General features: G+C 41.3%; 1 protein-coding gene across 8 annotated transcripts in view; it reads right to left on the reverse strand.

Annotated features, from left to right (window-relative positions):
- The window catches only part of LOC308587981 (rho GTPase-activating protein 39-like), a 99684-nt gene that overhangs the window by 42288 nt on the left and 36064 nt on the right, over positions 1–21332 (reverse strand). Inside the window, exons 1-2 of one of the 8 annotated variants that reach the window (XM_081196050.1) lie at positions 13213–13541; positions 11151–11190 (exon numbers count right to left, since the gene is read on the reverse strand). The exons of 5 other annotated variants lie outside the window; for them this stretch is intronic. In XM_081196050.1, the coding sequence (XP_081052176.1) occupies positions 11151–11190; positions 13213–13405 (233 nt within the window). In that variant the 5' untranslated portion in view covers positions 13406–13541. Of the gene's footprint in view, positions 1–9350; positions 9398–11150; positions 11191–13212; positions 13542–21332 lie in introns of those variants that run through there. 2 more of the 8 variants (XM_081196053.1, XM_081196052.1) reach the window with 2 other exon arrangements.

Consider the following 21332-nt stretch of genomic DNA (forward strand, 5'->3'; position numbering starts at 1 on the left):
CTCCAGGCTTCAGCGAAAGCCTGCATTCGCCCCATAGGACGCACACACATTTCCCCTTCATTTTTGGAGGGGAAAAAGTGCGTCCTATGGGGCGAAAAATACGTTACACAAAAATGAAGATTTTTTTTTTAAAAAAACTGAGGTGTTGGGACCAAGGTCAAGCAGGGGAAGCAATGTAAATAGATTCCTAAACTTTGTCAGGAAACATACGTTCTGATTCTCCATACCTATAACTAAGATAGAACAAGGTGCGTGTCATGTCCTAAAATGAAAATAATTGTAGGGTGTAAGATCTGGAGCTATAAAATTTAACAGGATAGTTTGGATTAAAATATATATTTCAAAAAAAATAGTGGATTGCTCAATTCATCCCCATCACTATTCAACAGAAGTGTGGCAGCCCCACACCTGCCAGTGTTACTGCAATTAAGGCTGAGGAAAACAAAAGGTTAATACTGTCCAAACTCTTGGTTGAGGACCTGACAAAAGCATGCACCTTGACTGAATAGCAAAAACTTGTGCTTTCAGAGGGAGATCTACTTCAAAGGTTTTAAACAAAATGTTCACAATTAAAGAGTAATGTGCGGAAAGGACAAAAAAAATTAAACTACCTCTACCTAAAAATGAAAAAATGGCAAGCATATAATGGTTATGTGATGAAACCATTTGAGACACAGCATTGTGCTCTGGCCAGGAGCAAAACTGGCAAGAATTTGGCTCTAAAAACAAAACCTGTCATTTGAAGCATTGTTATTTCCTGGGAAAGAGGGAGGATGGAATATTTGCAGCTGGGGGGGGGGTATGCTATAGAAAGCAACTTCAAAAACTATTCCAATGGCATTCATCCATAAGTTTGTTTGCATTGTTGCTAACTATAGCTTGTTTTCCTCTCCTGGCTACATTAACCTTTGACCGCAGAGGCAGTTCTAACACAAGGGGTTAGTTGGTGGCCAATGTTCACTTCCGCGTCCACAGGTTAAAAACAATGAAACATTTAACAAGGGTCATGACAAACCATATTTGTGTGTGTGTGTGTGTGTGTGTGTGTGTGTGTGTGTGTACACACACAAAAGCTTACATATAATAAAAAGGTATGGCTGTCATCACAGTTTGCTTGGCTACCAATAGGTGGCTCAGCAAACAACAGCGTTATAAGAGCCTTCTGAGAGCTGCTGGGTCATCAAAGCAGCATTGGAGGGCTAGGAGAAGTTTAGTGGAGAAGGGAGACTGAGGCAGATAGGTGGCAAGCTCTATGGGTAGCTTATTTGGCGAGCTCCAAAGGGAGGGGGCTGCTGATTTTGTCAGCAGGGAAGGGGAAGGGGTGGGGGTAGGTATCGTGGGTGAGCATATATCTTATGTATTCTTTCTTTTCCCCCTCCAGGTGTATGTACAGTCATACCTCGAGTTGAATGTGCTTCGGGTTGAGCGTGTTCGAGTTGCGCTCCGCGGCAACCCGGAAGTAATGGAGCGTGTTACTTCCGGGTTTCGCCACTTGCGCATGCGCAGACACTCAAAATGACGTCATACGCATGCGCGGAAGCAGCGAAACGCGACCCGAGCGCGCAGATGCATCTTGCATTCCGTTCAGGATGCAAACAGGGCTCTGGAATGGATCCCATTCACATCCTGAGGTACCACTATATGTGTAAAGAAGAACATAAGGAATAGGAAATCTGCACTGGAATCTAACAATCTAAGGCAGCAATCCTACTTCCCTGTGGGTTAGCCCTATTGAATTCAATATGGCTTCCTTCTGAAAAGACATGGTTAGGTTTGTGCTGTAAGTTTGAAGAGATGAGAAACTGAAAAGCTGTGAACTCCAAACCTATACATGTTTCCTTGCCAGTAATTCCACTGTACTTAGTGAAGCTTACTCCCAAGTGTGCACACTGGATTATAGCCTTAGACAATGTACTGCAATTGTTCACAAAAACACACAATTCCACTACCATTAAAGACAAAACAAAGAAAATTGCTGGCAGGAGTCTGAGAGAATGAGAAATAAGCACCTAAACCGTAAACAAATCTACAGGCTTTCAGATAACGTGTCCGAGCCATGAAGTTGCAATCTAAATCCTAGCCCTGTCAAAAGATAGTACAGTATGATGTAATATAAAGAAATCTATGGATTTATCAGAACTGTTTCAAGAATGTTCATTGGAAAGAAATTTGCGTGTTCTCATTCTAACTCATGCAGCTTAAAGCAGAAGAGAGAGGAAACAAAAGAGGAGCTTTCAATTTAAGTATTCAGAAATAGTACTGTACCAGGTCACTCCCATGGTTAAAACGTATTGCAGGAAAGTCTTCTACAAGTCTTCTTGCTAGTTTTGTTCAAAATAGTACTCATATGTTAATAATCTTGACTGATCATATACAAAGATGACTCGTATGGCTGGAACTGATCTTCTGGGCTGGTACAGACAATCACATAAACCATGGTTTATATGATTTGGGAGCAAGTTGCAATGAGCCTCAGGATCACTCAGATTTCTTCCACTCTCCCCCTTTCATGCTTTCACTTTAAAAACAAATCACAGTTCCATCTTACAGCTGAACGTAGGAGAGTTGTGATTTGTTCTTAGAGAAGATAGTTTCAGAATCTGAAACCAGTTTGATCCTAGCTTATTAAAGCAAACTTTGAAGTTATATTCAGGGCAAGGAACCACATCTGGAAACTAAGGACTCAGTTACACAGCTGCAAATAAAACGTTTTAAATGGGTTGTAAAGTGCAATATACAAATGTGACACTAGATGGCGAAGGTGAGCTATGCAAAATTCAATATATTTTTCAAAATGTTTTTTTTAAAGCATTTTCACAGCGTTTTTAATGCGTGTGTAGATTCCAACCAAGTAATAAAAATGTGAGTATTTATAGAAGACAGCCACTACTTTATAAAATGGACATGGTCGTGAGCCACAAGTTACAAAGTCGTAAAGCAACCTCTGCCAAACATCTGGGTGGAAGAAAAGTGTTTTAGGCCACATAATTTTTATTTAATGATCTAAACTGTGCTTAACTTACCTTCAGGATTTAGGTTTTCCTTCCCATCATTAAAAAATTGAGAGAACAATAAAATATTGTTGTGACTCTCTGTACTTCCCTAAAGTGCCGCTGCTCCTTACTCTTTCCAAGCCCTGACTTTGCTGAGTGAGGAAGGGGAAGGGGAATTTGTAGGATGCACATGAGTGGCAGCAACTCTTCTTCCTCATCCCAGCTATTTCTGATAAAGCTAGAAATGGCTAAAAGACCTTCATAAACAAGGTCATGTATGAGGAAAGAAAGGAAATCACAGAAAGTATTTCATACATTCTAAAGATTAAACATGTTTAGATCAGAAAATAAGTTCAGGGAAAATGCTTAATACAACATAATTCAGGGCCAGCTGTTCTCTGCAGTTTCTGCCTAAGCATTTTTGCACACCAATATATAATTACTCTAGCTCAGAAACAAACATTTATCTTGGTACACCCAAAGGCAGTTACCACTGCATTAGTAACAACAGAAATTGAAACGAAGGCAAAATCATGACAAAATATGTAACCTGTCCCTAAATGCATAAGGCACTATGAACGTTAGTGCATTAAGACTTCCTTTTAAAATAAAATATAGGAATACTAAATAAATTAGGATAAACTCTTTCTTTATCCAGTGCTCAATATTTTATGGGGCAAACTGTCAAATTCCCCTCTCATTCAGTAACTTAGTAACAAGCTTGTCTAATAATTGAAAGAGTTGGGTTATTGATTAATTTGGTTCCTGAATCAAACTTTTGTTACATCACAAGCCAAACAGCCATTTGTACTGTCTCTTTTCTCTGTGTTGTTTTATAGATCTCAGGCATTTCCTCTGCATTCATAAATATAAAAATTCTTTCCACTAAGCTACAGCCTGTCAAAATAAACCACAGCTCTGGACAGTTTGCTACTGGGGAACTTCCTGAGCAAGACAAAAACAAAATATAACATCCAATGGCACTCAGGCATTTGACCAAAGCATGCCAACTTTGTATGATCCAGGTTTGATGAGAGCCGGAGGAAATTTGAAGAGTGAGACCCAATTCAGATTGGGGCCACCTTCTTCTGCACTTGTGAATATCCACCTGGCATTTTAATTTGCACAAGTTGAGTAATGTGAGCAAGCCATCTCAGTAAGTATTCTCAGAGCCTCAGAGAACAGTAATGTTGTGGGCCAAGATCCACAAGCTCCTGGATTATAAAGCACATTGTTCTAGCATGTAGAACTGCCAGATGAACTGCAAAAAGTGAGTGCAAAAGAAGTTCTCAACCAGCTTTGAATATTTCTCCACTTTACAACTAGGATTTAGGTAGCTCTATAAGCCAACCTAGCAGTTTGAAAGCACGTCAAGGTGCAAGTAGATAAATAGGTACCGCTCCAGCGGGAAGGTAAATGGCATTTCTGTGCACTGCTCTGGTTCGCCAGAAGCGGCTTAGTCATGCTGGCCACATGACCCGGAAAAACTGTCTGCGGAAGCGGACAAACGCCGGCTCCCTTGGCCATTAAAGCGAGATGAGTACCGCAACCCCAGAGTTGGTCACGACTGGACCTAACGGTCAGGGTTCCCTTTACCTTTTTATAAGCAGAACAAAAGAGTGATGTGGTTACTCAAAGGCAGGTCTCTTTAACTCATTTTAGTTGAGAATGTGCTCCATACTTTTAATAGATCCAGAAAGCAATGTGCTCGCCACCCACCCAACACTTTCTAGACAATTCACACATTCATGTTAATAATTCTTAAAATCAAAAATATTAACATCTGGATATGCCCCCTACAAACCACACCAAACCAAGTGCTTCCAATTTAGTAATTATTCTTGTTTTTGTCCCAACTATGTCCTCCTTTAGTAAATGAAAAAGCTTTGCCTTGACTTAAATATACTCTTGATTGAGAGCCTCCAGATGGTATATGAAAAAGCTAGATACAACATGATACATCACCCAGCAAACATAAGCATTCCTTGTTAATGACTTACCACACCAGTGGGGCAATATGTGTGCTAAACGCAAAAGTTTGGAAAATAAAGAGCAGTTCAAACAAAGCCTGGCTTAGAAGGATAAAAATGAAGGCTTTGTCACTTAAGTTTTGCAGATAGACAGTGACTTACCGTAATTAAGATTCACATTTACTTATTTGTGTCTTAACAGAGAGTGGTAGAGTGGGAATACTCATTAAAGTACCTTGAAGTGGCCTTTCATGGATGAAGCTGTCTCCCACCTTAAGAGATCCTTGAAGGTGAATATATTGCTTTAGAAGTTATTTTGCAGAAGAGAAATAAAAAGGTGAGCCTATTGTTTTCAATCCTCCAGCTAATCTAAATACCGGATTTAGTTTACAGCTGCAAGCTTCTCCTTGCTCATGAGAAAAAACAGGACAATTTGGAAACAAAGCCTGCTAAGCCATGCGTTGCAAACTTATCAGCTTCTCCCTTCATCACTGTACATCATTCCTGTGGGATAACCAGCCTCATATAACCAACATGCTTAAGTCTAATTAATGCATGAACAGATTAAAGCCATACAGGAGTAAGCTGTCCTGTGAGGCTGAGCTCACCCAGGGAGGTACTATAATCAAGCCTTTGTTCCCTTTTAGTCTACCTGAGAAGCTCAACATCAGAGGAGGCCTGAGCTGGTTGTTCCAAGCTAAGACTGCATGGCTCTCTCACCACTGAAACCAAGTCAAGTTTTCCTGCCTGTGCAACTTATTCTGATTCTGTATAGAAAAGCACATGAATCTGACCTTTGGGGAGTTTGTAAGTTTATCATTTTTAACTTACCAAACGTATGGTCTTTTGCTGGGGAAGAGCAAAACTTTGGAAGGATATTGGAAGGGCATATTTTAAAGGTCTAACAACCTATACTTCCATGCTTTACTTTGCTGCATATTTTGTGATTTTTAATCTCTGTTGGGGTTCTCTCACCAAAGAGTACTTGCCCCAAACTTTGCTCTTGGCATCCAGGAATTTTCCTTTTATACCTATTTTTTACTTGCAACCAAGAATTCCAAGGTTTCAGCAGCTGTGTTTGTAACCCTTCAGAATGCTTATGGATTTGCTTTTGTAGGTGAACTCTGCACAGACAATTGATTATAAGAAGGAAACACTCTGCTTTGTCCCTTGCAAATAAGGTGAAATTACACGTGCAATACACCAGTAATTCTTAAACAGCAATCCAAGGACCATGAATGGTGTGCTCAAGATGGACTGCTCTCTGAAATCACAAGGGAAATTAAATAAAAATGCTGATATGCCAGGTTTCTTTGCTGTTTCTACAATAGCTGCTTGTGCCGTATTTATGAAATGGAATGTTTCAGAAACGTATACCCAGTAGGTTAGTTCTGACATACTTTTGCTACAAATTAAAAAATTGTCCCTTGCACTGCCATGCCAACAGCAAGCTGCAATCTATGGATTAACAAAGGGTAACCAGTGACTTGAAGCCTTGCTTGCAAGGTTCAAGAAGCATTTGGATGGTTGCTTTGGAAACAGAATGCAGACTAGGAATGTGCTCTGCATGAGGCCACTTTGGACACTGTCTGGAAAGTGCAGCTGGCCCAAACCAGAACTGGGAGATTGTTAACTGGGCCTGCGCTATGTGACCATATGACGCCAGTGCTTCACTAACTGCTCTAGTTTCTAGGTCATTTCTGGGCCCAAGATTAAAGTGCAGGTTTTCGCCTTTAAAGCCCTTAAGAAGTTGGGACTAGGATACCTGAAATACCATTTTTTAAAACCACATCATGAGATCCTCTTTAGGTTCTGTTCCAGAAGCACTTCCCAAGTGAAGTAAAATGAGTGAGTACTAAGATGAGGGCCTTCTTGGTGGTGGTGCCCTGGTGCTGAAATTGTCACCTCCCCCCTCACTCACAAAAGTCTTATTGTTATGAATCATGCTTGGTGTTCTGTGTCTTTTAGTCAGCTGTCTTTACGCTTCTTTCTGATGGAAGTATTTTATGCTGCTAATTGTATTTTTATAATATAGTGTTGTTTTTTAATATTGTGTGCAGCCCAGAGAGCCAGTATTATATAAATATAGAAAATGATGGTAATAACAACAGACAAATCTCCCATTTGATGCAGCAGGGCAATTGTTATTCTTACAAGAAAACTCGATGGCATTTGTGGCTTTTCAGTGTATCCACATATTTTGAAAATGTTTCAGTGATGTCAAGGATGTGCAAACCTAGCTATACTTCTCCATTCTCTTCATCTCACACTCAAGTTGTTTTGGTTTGAATACACAATATAGTCCCATCAGAGAAGCACAGTGGACTTTTATTTCAGAAGTATTTTAAGCAGACACCCACATGGGAGCAGAAATGCAAGAAGATCTGCAAACAAAATTTAATACAAACAGTGCCATACAATATAGTAAAATGCAGTTTAGGAACTCCTACAACACCCTCAAGTAAGTAACAAGCAGTATAGTGGGAAGTAAAAAGGGTGCACACATATAATCCCAATTTGCTTTTTTGGGAACTGGCTGTTGTAAAACAAATGCAGAGAGCTACAGATGGATTAACATTTAAAGATGGGTTCCTAAATTAGACATCTAACCTTTGCAGTCAACCCAAGTTCCTAAAAAAACCCAACCCTATAATGAAGGGGAAAGCAGGACTAACATAAGAAAAACATTTAAAATGGGAGATCCTAGAAATCTAGATAGTGCTTTTTTGGAGACATAGTCTTGCCAATGTTGTTTAAAGATATACCCAGGAAGAAGCTAATGAAGGTTCTTTTGGTTTTTTTGCCAGAGATAATAGATAGGGTTTTTTTGCATGAAAATGTCTTTTAAAAGGCATAAAAAAACCCACTGGTTCAAAGATTACAGTAGTCAAATTAACAGATTGGAAGGGGGGTGGGCAGAATCTTATAATGCTTCGCTAAGTGATAAAGCTCCCAAAGAATGTGGCTCAGACTCCAAGGATACACAGTACAGTGGTACCTCTGGTTACGAACGCCTCGAGTTACGCTTTATCAGGTTATGAACGTTTTTAACCCGGAAGTGAGTTTTCTGAGCTCTCGGAGGCCTCGCCGCTGCCTGGAGCCAAGCCCAGACATCCACAGGGCCTACGGAGGCTCCGCGATCAGCCTCCAGCCATGGGAGCTCTCGGAGGCCTCCACGAATGCCCAGAACCAGGCCCCAGGATGCCCAGCAGGTTGCATCCCAACCCCGAAGTTAGGTAAGGAACACTTACCTAACAAAGACCAAGAGCAGTGAAGCTGTTGAGCCTGGGCCGAAAAGCCCTTTGCCAGCCCTTGCCCACCCCCAGCTGTAGCAAGATGGGTGGCACCTAGCCAGGTAAGCCCACCTACCCTGGGGGGGGGCAGTGGAAAATTTTGGGATTCTGCAAGGGATTTTGGGATTTGTTTATGTGAGTCTGCCCTGTGCCTTTGTCTCTGCTTTGCTCCTTCGTTTGGGGGACTTCTGGGGGACTCTGCCTTCTGCCATTGTTTTGGGGATCGTGTGGAGCCCAGTTCAGCTACTGGTTGATTGTGTGACTGCAGAAATGGATAAAGCCCCCCATCCAAACATTGACTATCATCAGTGCACATATGGGATATGTTATTTTTTCATCTACAATACTGTCTTATTTATTTTATAGTACAGTACATTGTTTATTCCCTTCATTTTATAGATCAATGGTCTCGTTAGACAGTAAAATTTGTGTTAAATTGCTGTTTTAGGGGGTGTTTGTCATCATCTGGAATGGATCAATCCACTTTTCCATTGCCTTCAATGGGAAAGTGCGCTTCAGGTTAAGAACGGACTTCCGGAACCAATTAAGTACTTAACCTGAGGTACGACAATGTTTCAAACTGGTGGAACTAGTGAACACCTGTCTTCCAGTTTCTAGCATTTATCCTTTACTGTGATCCAACGCTGGTGCTTATTCTCTTAGTAAGAGACAAGATGTAAGGGCACAATCCTCTCATCCAGTATATTAGCAGTGTTCTAAATATGTTGCCGTATAATACAGTTGTGCCTCGCAAGACGAAATTAATTCATTCCGCGATTTTTTTCGTCTTGCGAAGCACGGTATCGGGAAAGTTTTGGAAAAGCTTCAAAAATCACCAAAGTCTTTAAAAACCTCAAAAAAGGCTACCACACCGCGTTCTATGAGTTGCTCCTCGAAGTCAAGTCGCAACTGTATTAACGGTGTTAAGAAAAAGGAAACAAACTTGCAAGACGTTTCCGTCTTGCGATGCAAGCCCATAGGGGAAATCGTCTTGCGAAGCAGCTCAAAAAACAAAAAACCCTTTCGTCTAGCGAGTTTTTTGTCTAGCGAGTTTTTTATCTTGCGAGGTGCCACTGTATAGCAAAACATCTAACCTGCATCTGCTTTCATTTGGATCCCCTGGTCAAGTCTTGTCCCTTTCCTGGAACAATAAATATATGAACACTGAGATTTAAGAAAGGCTGCTCCAAGAAGGTCTTCAAATTTGTGCTCTCTCTGAACACTTTATTTCGCCATACAACTTTACCAGCTGCTATGGTCAGTTCCTAGAGGAAAACAAATTCTATTTCCAACATCATGATACTCTCTGTCTGGATTTTCTGCCAAAAGCAGGAAAAGCTATAATTTGAAACCCCTAAAGCAAGCAATTATATATATGCCCACACTTATCATGCACATTGTCAGGAAAATTACAGAGAAACCATGGTAAATATAACTGCAGCCAGTTTCACAAAGTGTCTGTTGCCTTTGTAAATAGGTATCATCAAAATACACCAGAGTCTGTTTAGTTAGGCATATATATATTCCTGTTCTGCAAAAATATAGAATAAATACTGTTAACTAGAACAAGGGTAGCTAACCTTTCTTCAGCCAGCCCTACAAGAGCCTCATGGCTGGCAGACCCACAAAACCAGACATACTGAGGACCTGGCCAAATAGGGAAACAGCACATATTGTTTCTGTCTATGATATATATTCAGGCATGAAAAAGCAGTGTTGAAGGCCTCCCCCTCTGGCCCCAGCTTATTTGTAGCTGCAGCTCAGGAAAAGGACACACACACACACACACACACACACACACACTCTTAGGGAATGGAGAGATTTGCATTCCCATTGTTGTTCTGGACTGCACAGAGAGACTGAAATCTCTATGCTGGAGTAAGGAACCTGTGGCCCTCCAGATATTGGACTCCATTTCCTTGACCACTGGGCATGAGGATCGTGGCTGAGGGGAACTGGAGTCCAACAACTTCTGGAGAATCACTTTCAGGTTCCCCATCATAGCTCTGTGATCACAATAGCACAATGATGGGCCTTGACAATGCCAACTTCTGCTCAGTAAAATACATATGTTAAGTTGTTGGGGGGCTGCCCTAAATAATTTAGCTAGACACAGGCTGCCATTTAGCAGCCCCACCTCAGAGCTTCCTGTCATCTCCAATACTAAATGTCTGTAGAGTGAACACACATACAGATCTGAGACATGTGCCTGCAAAGACACTACACACAAGTACAGCCTGGAGATATTATAATTAATAATAAATTCATAATCAAAACCCAGCTATCTAAGGCAATTGTAAGGCAAAATAGTCCTATTTCACACAAGGAGAAAAGATATATGCAGGAGAACTGTGTCCTTGATCATACGAAGCAAACCAATACAGAAGCTTATTCCTATGCAACTCTACATCTTTGAATAACCAATACAGACCAGTCTCTGTTTATGTAACCCTCTGGTTATGTACACTTTGGGATGCGCACGCCGCGCGCGCATGCACAGAAGCGGTCCTCAGGTTGCAGAAACCTTGAGTTCCAACCAGAGCTCTGGAACGGATCCCATCTACAACCGGAGGTACCACTGTACAACTTATCTGCAGTGCTGATTACTGAATGAAGTACACTAAGGGGTATATTTGCAGTAAGATATCCACAAAGTGTCTAATAGGCATAAATTAATTAAACACAACTACTTTGTCCTACACTGCAAAAAGACGTAAGGGCAGAAAACGAGTGTATATTTTCTGTGGGGTCTGTGAGTACTATGCAGAGTAAGCACTGAAAATATACGTTGATTTCTGTCCTTGTCTCCTTTAATCAACTTCTGAACTGAAAGCTCTTGGGTGGAGTGGGGTTTTTTACAAGGTAAGGCACACAGCATAGTGCCTTACACTCACCTCTCCTTCAACTTCTGAAGACCTGGATTCACACAAGAGCCTAAGTAATAAGAAAAACAGAGGGAAATGCAGCCAGATTCACAAACAACCAATCCTTAGTTTAATTGCATGTTGTTATGAGCACAAGCTCTAGAAGCCCCAGGGTATGTCTCTGGGCTGACGGCTTCAAAAAGCCTGGGACCTGCTCCAGAGCTGAATTTTTGAAGTGCTGTACTCCCATTGAAATTGGTATTTAAAAGTTAATATCCTGGGCCTTTCTTGCTTAACACAGAGAAGATTAGAATAGAAAATATACAGCATATGCTACAATACCTCAAAGAGACATTTATAGGAAAATACTTTCCAGCCTGGATCACAAGAAAACTTTGGGAAATGACCATTGGTTTCATATACATAATATATAGTACTTTTGCTTGTGTGAACATTTTAAATAATAGGCTAGTCACTTTTACTTGCAGGAGGTATTTAATGCAAACATTAAGAAATGGTTTCTACTACATATCGGCAAGTGGTACAATGCACTCTACCACTCTTATTCAGAGTGCAATCTTATGTGTAGCTACTTGGAAATAAATCCTATTGAGTTCAGTGAGGCTTATCCCAAGTGTGAATAGGATTTCAGGCTGTGTCTCTTTAACCTAGTCAGCACAGGCTAATGTAGTCAGTTTCCTGGGTGGGGGAATAGAATCAGAATCTTTATACTTGGACATATTTGCCTAGTTCCAATGATTTCAGAATGATTCATTCCTCAACTGCTGGGCCTTGTTCTACCTGCCTAACTAAACTGTAGCTGATTATTTGGGACACAGAAAAGGATTCCCAGAAAACTGTGGATTTCATAGAATTATAGATTTGTAGAGTTGGAAGGTACCACAAGGGTCATGCAACCCCCTGCAATGTAGGAATCTTTTTGCCCAACATTGTTTTATTTAATTACTGATTCTAGGTTCTCCTGCCTTATATTGGATCTGCCTCACTTTGATCTCTGAATGTCTCCAAAGTAGTATCTGTAGCAGTGCTTATTACAGAATTTCATTTAAACATTAGTTTGTTCTTCATTATCCTGATATATTTATATATTTTGATACACAGGTGCTTCCCTGTCTTCAGAGTTCTGGGCTCCAACTTTCGATATTTCTTCTAAAATAAAAGTTGAATTTGCACATTAGCACCTCTGAACACCAACAATTATGATGCTGCATGGTGATGAAAGAGATGAGAGAGAAAGGTCCTGGCTCTTTCCGCCGGATTTCATTTCCTTGCTTACGAACCCTGTAGCCTGCCTAACCCTAAAATTAGTGTCTGATCATCCTTGTCATACAAATGTGATGCTGAAAAGGACCAGGGTCTCTGAGTTTGATTTCCTAAATAAAGTGGTGAACATGCACACATCCACAAACCCACTAAAAACAAACAAATCTACAAAATGCAGGCCAGTGTTACGCACAAAGAATAGGTGCAATGCCAAATAGTGTCTGCAGGGAAAATAGATCACTTAAAGCAAAGCTTGCCAGCCTGATCTTCCATTCTTGCATCTTTGTCTGTCTCCTCCTTTGAAGCCAGAACTGGGACAGGGAGCCTACTAAAGGAATTTTATCTGCCGATTAAAACCTTGAGCTGATGCAATACCAAAGTTTTTCCAGATTACTGTTATTGTCTGAGGCCTTAGCATGTGTTTTGTATGACTATGATTCTTCAGGTAGGTGTTACTAGAAGGTTTAACAGAAACACCAGTAGCAAATTTTGGAACAAATGGGATTTACACTGAAGGAATTATTTGAACATCAAGTTCTCCGCACATTATAGACATAAGGACATGTACAGAGAAGCTTACCTTCCTAGCAAATGACATTTCTGCCATTCGCTAATTTCCAAACAAGGGGGCAAAAGCTCTATAGAAAAGCAAACATGCTGCCAGAAGGGATTAGGCAAAGAACAAAAACACTATCATCAAACTGTAGAATCTCTCCTTTCTCTCCCCTCCCACCACCTCTGTGGGAGATGATTTAAAGGGGGGGGGTCAGCGAAACTCAACAGAACACACACGGGTAAATGAACTGACCTTTGTGCCTCCTGACCTTGGCTCCAACTCCCTTTTGCTTCTTATCTTGAAAGGATTGCCCTTGTGGTTCCAGATCCTGCCTCCCACTGACCACACCTTCCCACACCCCTCCAGTTTGTGGTCCTAGTCTATTCATCCAGAATCTCCTAAGGGTTTTTGTGGATCTTACTCTCTCACTCTTACTCCTGCACATTAAATATAAATATCACGCTGGCCCTGGCAAAGCTCATTTCCCTGGCCCAGTCCTGAGGAATGTGTCCAGAGTCCTAGTTCAACTGGAACAGAGAAGGTATGCTTAGAACTCTCCCCCCCCCCCAAAGCAGCAAGCGAGACTCAGCACTGAATGAAAAGGTAGCAGGCCAGAGTCTGACTGAAGCAAATAAAGTTCCATCAGAATTCCTGGAATACTGGATAGTGGCCAGGGGCTTGATGTCCTTCCACTGCTGTCACGCTCCTCTGAACTGCTGGAAGGTGAACAGCTGCTAAATGCTACTCATCATGCACAAACAATATCCTTATTTTGAGAACACAGATGTGCCCATAATTCTTTAGTAGCATTCAGGAGATTCTGATCAAGGCAGGTTGCTGTTATTTGAATCTAGACAATCTGGGTCTTTGTCATTTGGAGCTGCTGTTTTAAATAATTTCCCTCTTAACTCTTCTCTCTTCAGTGCTGCTGGCTGATGTTTCAAGTGTTTATATTGTGATAGGAATTTTATGGTTTTAGATATATAGTAATGTTCATAACTGCACATACATAGATCAGTACAGGAAGGCAAACCTGGAACCATTTTGATTCCTAAACTGACCAAATCCCTTCTCTGCAAGGTTAAAAATTGAAAAGCCTCCCCATTGTCTCTTCCTTTAATCTGTGTTTGAATAAGGTGTGAGCCTGTGACCTGGCCCAGGAAATAAGTATTTTAGCATTACAAAAGAATGGCCAGGCTCCCCAGAAAATCCAATCAAGGAACCTGCTAGACAGGAGATAAACAAGGAGAAGAGAAAAACAACATTTAAATTTCTGTGATGTAGGTGGGATGTATCTGAGGGGTGGTCTTAGGTCACACCCCTTCTGTGATGTATGCATAATGTTTCTGGGGGTGGTCCTGATCTAGAGAAGGGGAATTTCAAAAGTCTTTATAAGGCCTTGCAGGCCATTGTTCTGGGTCCTCTTCCTCTCCTGCGTGTGAGGGGGGTACCCTGTTGCAACAGATCAATAAAGATCAAGCTTACTAGCTGCTTTGCTTCTCAATATTCTCTGGTTGGCCTCTGTTATTTTCTCCTACCAATAGGGAACCTATGTAAGGACTCTATATGGGCTCTTGGATACCCCATAAGGGAAAAGGGCATATTTTTATTTACAACAGATGGCGACCACGCACGAAGGGACTTTTGGTTACCCGGATTCTGGAAGCGAGGAAGGACTGGTTATCCAGCGCGCACCAGGCAGTTTGCCAGGAGGAATAACCAGTCTTCCATCGGTCCCAGGGTCTGGCAATAACTTGGAGTTCAGCGAGGCTAACCAGGGGAAGCAAAGCTTGATCAGGCCGGCCTTAAACAACCAGTCAAGACATCGTGGGATCACCAGGAACAGCGCATGCGGAAGTGAGTATTAAGTAGGAAACACGGGTAGTGGGTTGGGGTCTCTAAACCACAGCAACCAAAATTCTTTAATTCTTCCTTTTCCCTTCAAATCTAAAATTTCTACTTTTTTCCTCATCTAAAAATTGCCTTCTTCTTTCTGTCCCCTCGATCTCAACACCAGCCCTAGCCCTTCGGAGTATGCCCAGGCAAAGGTTGTGTGTGATTTCTTCCACTTAATTCTGTATGCCAACCTATTCCTTCGGAGTTTTGCCCAGAAAGGTTGTGCAATTTCTTCTGCACTGAAAACTATAATTCCCAAAACTATAACTCCCAGGTGCAGCCGCACCTCTGCCATGGCGATCTTTGTTAGAGATGACCTGTGAGCAGAGAAAGCAAGGGCACCTGATTCCTTTCCTTCTTTGTCATTTCTGAGTCCCAATCTGGCACTGCGCTACGCAAGCGTCCAGTAGGGAACTCTCAGGTTAGATTGTAAAAGGCAGGAGGTTGCTGTGGGCTCCCTGGCTGAGTAATGACCAAAGGGGGGGGTTGAGATCGCTGACCGCACTGTTAGCTTAGTAGCCAGGAAAGGCCAACAGCTGTACCAGCCTAGTAAGTCAGGCCAGACGAACGGCGGTGTGTCACAGTACTAATTCTCGGAGTTGTCCAAATTGAGTGTACTGTGGGTTATTTATTGTGTTTCCTGAAAAGTGGGGATAAAACCCCGACTGCAGTATAAAAGTAAAAGCTAGCGCTATTAAAAATTCTTAAAATGGGTGCACCTCAATCAAAAGAAATGAACCCACAGACTCCTGATGGGAAAGAAGCCCAGTTGGTGCTTACTTCCCGCCTGGACTCTGACAGTCCCCTTCAATTTGTGTTTAAGAAACGTTTTTCCTGTGTTTAAATTGTACTTAGGTAACATCCAGCAGCTGCTTATCTTAAATGTGCCATCTAAAATAAAAATGCAAGCTTGCTCCAAATTCTAAATCTAAGGAAGCCATGTTGAGCCTTATCAATCTTAAAGCAAGACAAAATGGAGAATGGAGTGTGCAAATGTTTGTTATTTGAGAGAGGCTCTAAAAGAGAGTTTTTTTTTTCCCAAGTGGTAAAATCCTGTATATGTGCTACTTGTGTTCTGAAAGGGGAATTACCCCACCTCCTTCCTCTAGTTTAAGTGAGGAGGGCGATTTAAGTCTAATGGTAAATGTTTTGTTGTAACTTTTGAGTTTGCAAGCACACCTGTGTTCCAGTCTAAGTTAACCTAATGTTTCTGCTGCAAAAGCCTAGTTGAGCCAACTGCTCTCTCAAGCTAAAATGCAGTGTATGTATTTCATTAAGCATATGCCTATGAAAGTATGGTGTTCCTTCTAAGAAAAATATGAGTCCAGTTTTAACTTTGATCTGGTTGGACAGAAGAGTTATTGTAAGGCTCCTGATATCAGTCTCTATAAGACGTCCTGACCTCTTTTCTTAGAAAATGCCCCCCCTTGTTTCATTCTGTCTCTTTCAGGGTTTTTTTCCCCTTCTCCTTCTTATTCTGTGCCAGGTAAATTTACTCCCGAGTAAGCTTCCTTTAAAGGAAACTGCAAAGGGGGGGGGGCATAGATTAGGCTTACTATTCCTCTGCAAGTTCAGGAAAAATTGTTCACTTTTGTATTCCTTTTAAATCAAATCTATGGCTGTTTTAACTATGCTTTATAAAAGATCCTCTCCCTATCCTAGAAAAAAAACTGTTCAATTCAATCTTCCTTTATTTCTCTAGGAACTTGCATTCTTTAGTCTAAGGAAGCAAACTCACTCAAACTAGCTTCAAGATCTGCTAAAAGGGTTCTGTAGAATTGGGTACTTTTATTTTCCTCTTCCTTAGTACATGATAGGCGCATGGCTTGTGATCTCTTCTCCAGTTGTGTCTGTGTACATAAGTATGTGTGTGTTTCTGGTAGTACAAATCTTGCTATGAACCCTGTATTTTAGGGTTGGACTAGATGACCTCAGGTCCCTTTCAACTTTCCCAATTTGTGGCTGATGTGTTGAAATTCAGCCCAGATTTGCTCAAATCTTGCTATGAACCCTGTATTTTAGGGTTGGACTAGATGACCCCAGGTCCCTTTCAACTTTCCCAATTTGTGGCTGATGAGTTGAAATTCAGCCCAGATTTGCTCTTTGTTTTTTAAAAGGTGTGAGGTGAAGCCATGATGTTTGAAGCAGAACTGGTGATATCAGGCATTTAAGTGATTGCAGTGTTTATCATTTTGTCTATTATTTACAAAAATCAGACTTAAAAGTCTACTCAAAGTTTAAGCACATACAAATGAATAATCAAGTAGAATTAGCCTTGACCATCCATCCTGTAAATAAAGGGCAGAAAATTTTGTCTGCAAATGGTAAGGCTGAGAATGTTAAAAAAAATAATAAAATAAAATCCTATGAATTCTAACTCTCTGGCCATTTTTACTCATAAATAAGAGAGCGGTTGATTGTTCCGCGAATGGCCAGAGGGATATTAGCCCTTTCCTGTACATAAAGGAAGCAGTCACGTTTGCTTGGGCTGAATTGTGAATACTTGAATTGCTGAGTTTCTCTTTTTTGTTTTAAAATCTAACCCTATTTTTAAAATCTACTCCTTACCTTTCCCTTCCTTATTCTAATTGAGCCAAAAGATGCAACATTTTCAATGGTATAAAAGGTTTGCTGAGGCATGAACTCTGCACATGCACAGAGGCTAGATCAGCTGACAAAAGAGAGAGAGAGAGAGGAAGGTGGGCACTGTAAGGGGGGAGAGGAGGTTTCTTCCAAATGTAAAAGAAAACTTGGAACCACCCTTAAGGCAGTGTTTCCCAACCGGTGTTCCGCGGCACACGAGTGTGCCGTGAGACACCGGCTGGTGTGCCGCGAGATGCCTGGAGGGAGGCGGGCGAGTCGGGCGGCGAGAGGCGGGGCGGCGGCGGCGAGGAGAGGCCGCGCCTCCTGCTGCTGCCTGGCGCTCCTCCTCGCAGCCGGCAGCGCTGCCTGGGCGCCTCCGCGCGACTCTGTCTCGCTGGGTTTGGTCTCCCAGCAGAGACGGGTCACACACGCCCCTCCCTCCCTCCCTCAGCCTGCGCGGAGGGAGAGCCAGAGAGAGGCATCGCTCCTGCGCGGCGGGAGAGGGAGCAGCCGGAGCGATGCCCCTTGAAATCTTCGCCCTGCCTTCTTCTGGAGCGACGGAGAGCCTCTTAAAACTCGTCCGTCCGCTTCTCTCCCTGCCAAGAGGCGTCCAGCAAGCCGGCTTTGCCAGCGGAGCCAGCCTTGGAACAGACCCATCCGTCAAGCGGGGATTGTGCGTCCTACTGGACAGAGTGTAAGCAACCGGGTTTTACGTGGAACTCCAGCGCTCAGGGCGGGAGTTTAGGAAATCCAATCGGGTGGCGCCGCTCTTCCTTGGGACCCCATGGGGAAACACTGGGGACCTACTTCTAAGCAAACGGGTCTACACGTCTCTCTGCCCCCCCCTTTAACCTTTAGCTTCAAAGCCAGAGCAAACCGAGGCTAAATCCGTATTTACATACTGATACATAACTTGCTGCTGGCTACTACCACTTCGGCACTTTCGTGCGTCCCTCCCGGCGTGACGCTGCGTGCTGACGTCACGGGGCGGGGCTTTAATGGTGGTGTGCCGCGAGATTTTTTTTCAGTAAACAGGTGTGCCGTTGCCCAAAAAAGTTTGGGAAACACTGCCTTAAGGGAAATCACCCTTAAGTACTGGACATGCCAAATTCTTTTCACAGGTAAATATCAAAGCACTCCCACTGTGAGTTCCTCTCTTGAGTAGTTTCTCCCCCCCCCCCATGGGATTTAAATTTTATAACAGTTTTTTTTTGTTGTTTGTGTGTGTGTGTGTGTGTGTGTGTGTATGCCTATGCATTTTAGGAACAGCATTTCCTGACAGACCTCTCACATAAAATAATTTTCCCTTTCAACAGGTGTGTATATGCCTATGCATTTTAGGAACAGCATTTCCTGACAGACCGCTCACATGAAATAATTTTCCCTTTTAACAGAGTGTCCTTTCTTTTCTCCCACAGCACAAATGATAATGAGGGGATGCAAACAGTGATTTAAATACTCTATAAAAAGTAATTGCATTTGTTTTTCTTTTTGTTTTTCTTCCCTTAAAGGCAAACAGTCACTTTCTTTCTGTTCAGCAAAACAAGTCTGAATCCCTGCTATATTAGTTGATTTCCATCTATCTCTTTGTGGCTTTGACATTTTTTTTAGGTTACAAATAATTTGTTTTCGTTTATTAAGTTCGTTTTACCAGTTCTTCCTTTATATATATGAAATTAATCGAAGCACAACCAAACATTGTTTGTGGAATGGTATTGTTTACCTTTTGCCTGAGCATTATTAATTCTGTCATTTTGGCTAGTGCAAGTTACCTGCACAACTTTAAAATTGCCATTCATTTTTTCTTGGTATTAACTCATTTCCCAGTATTAACATTACAGCTGATGTCACATCAAGAAACACTTTTATTTTCATTTGGGATGTTAGAATGCCAAAACAGATTACTTCAGGTTACTTATTAATTGTGTGTCTTAGCATTTATTTATTTTTGGTTCCTCATAGCTCATTTTGTGTGTTTGTGTTTTACTTTGGGGACATGTTCATCACATGTTGAAAGTCAGTGTCATGAAGTTCTTTTATCAGATAGCACATGGTGAATTTTAAGTTTTTCCCCATTGTTTTCCCATTTTTTCAGTCCAGGAGTAATCTGTGCGGTTTTTGATAATATCTTTGTATTATTTAATAATAATTCTTTTCTAAATCTGATGTCTTTGTGTCAAGTCTGTTTTCATCTAACTGGTAATCTAATTTTTTGCTTTCTTTTGTATTTTTTAACCTTTGTATTTTTTTTCCAGTCTAGTAGTAATCTGCGTGGTTTTGATAATATATTTAATAATAGTTCTTTTCTGAATCTGATGTTTTGTGTCAAGTTTGTTTTCATCTAACTGGTAATCTAATTTTTTGCTTTCCTTTTATTTTTTAACCTTTCTTGTATTTTTTACAGTTCTCTTTCTCTACATGTGGAGTAATTTTTTATTTTTAATATGAAAAGAACAACAACAACAAAAATTAAGTGAAGGAAAGCAAACAAACTTAGCAGATAATAACAGTAATTATATGGAAATGTGATAATGAATAAAATGTTTCATCCACTAAGATTGTTATTATTTGCAGCTTCCCATGGAAACTGGAGGACATCCTTTTTGCCTTTTGCCCCTTTCTTGTCTAACTGTGTTTAAGTCTCCCCAAAACCCTGCCCCCTTACAGGATATCACTTCTACAGATGTGCAATGATGAAAAGCAGCAACAACCCCTCAACTCAGTTCTTCACTATCACAAGACCAGAGTTTTCAAAGTGCCCACAGCTATCTCTTTCAAAGGCTATAGACTGAGGGGGGAGGGGTTGAACTGACAAAGGGGGGAGGAGTTGAATTGCAAGGACATTTTTTCACTTGAACCTCAAGCCTCTGCTCCAGGATTCAAAAGATACATACGTAAAAGATCACAATTGTGTCAAGATATGCAACAGATATTTAATTATTTTGTTTTGTATTATGTGTTATTATGTAAGAATGTTGAAATGTGTCTGACAGTGTGATTTCCACAAAGGGGGGCAATTTTTTTTGTGTGTGCAACTGTTTTTATGTTTAATGTCTTATTGCTTACACACCAATGGAGAATTCTCATGCATTTTATACTTTCTAATAGCTCACACTATAGTGTAGTCCAATGTTCAGCTCAATTTATAACCACATTTCATTGTTCCACCTGGCACTATGCCAACCTTCCCTACCCATTTTAAAAAATGTGCTAAAACTTGCTTTACCAAGGAGAAGCTTCTAAGAAACATGAAGGTGGATATGCTTTGGTTTAGCAGGAATGATCCCTTATAGACTTAAATTGACTTATTTGGACAACTGCCCTTGTTAAGAATGGTTTTCTTTTAACAGATTGGTTTGAAGAGTTGAGAACCATGGGGCAAGATAAATTCAAATTGGACTCAGTTTGAATTGGGCAAGTGTATCCAGGCTGCAATTAGCTTTGTGGTCCTTTAAGTGCAAGTGAGCAACTTCTCATGAGCCCAAGACCACAGCCTATAAATCCCATAGCTAAAGGCCAAGGCGAAGACCTCTCCCTCACGAGATGCCCAAAACCTGTGCCAGCTATGGTGAATGCCAGGCGACATGGTTAAATGAAAGCCCTGAGGGGATTCAACAGACAAGATGTGTTGCTGTAGCACTATGTCAGTGTGAGACCACAGAAGAGCTACCTTGACACCTGAGAACACAAAAATGGCGGGGGGGAAGCAAACTGCACTTTTCAGTCATTAGTGGACCTTACCTTCCTGCTAGGTGTAAAGCATAGAACACTATTGAGTAAATGGTCTCTCCCAAAGTGTTAGAATGCCACAAGTAATTTAGTAGCAAAACGCAACATGTGTTATTTTTATATGATATATTCATACAAACACATCCATTTACAACATACGATGT

Source organism: Podarcis bocagei (genome assembly GCF_964188305.1).
Source record: "Podarcis bocagei genome assembly, chromosome: 5".
Taxonomy (NCBI): domain Eukaryota; kingdom Metazoa; phylum Chordata; class Lepidosauria; order Squamata; family Lacertidae; genus Podarcis; species Podarcis bocagei.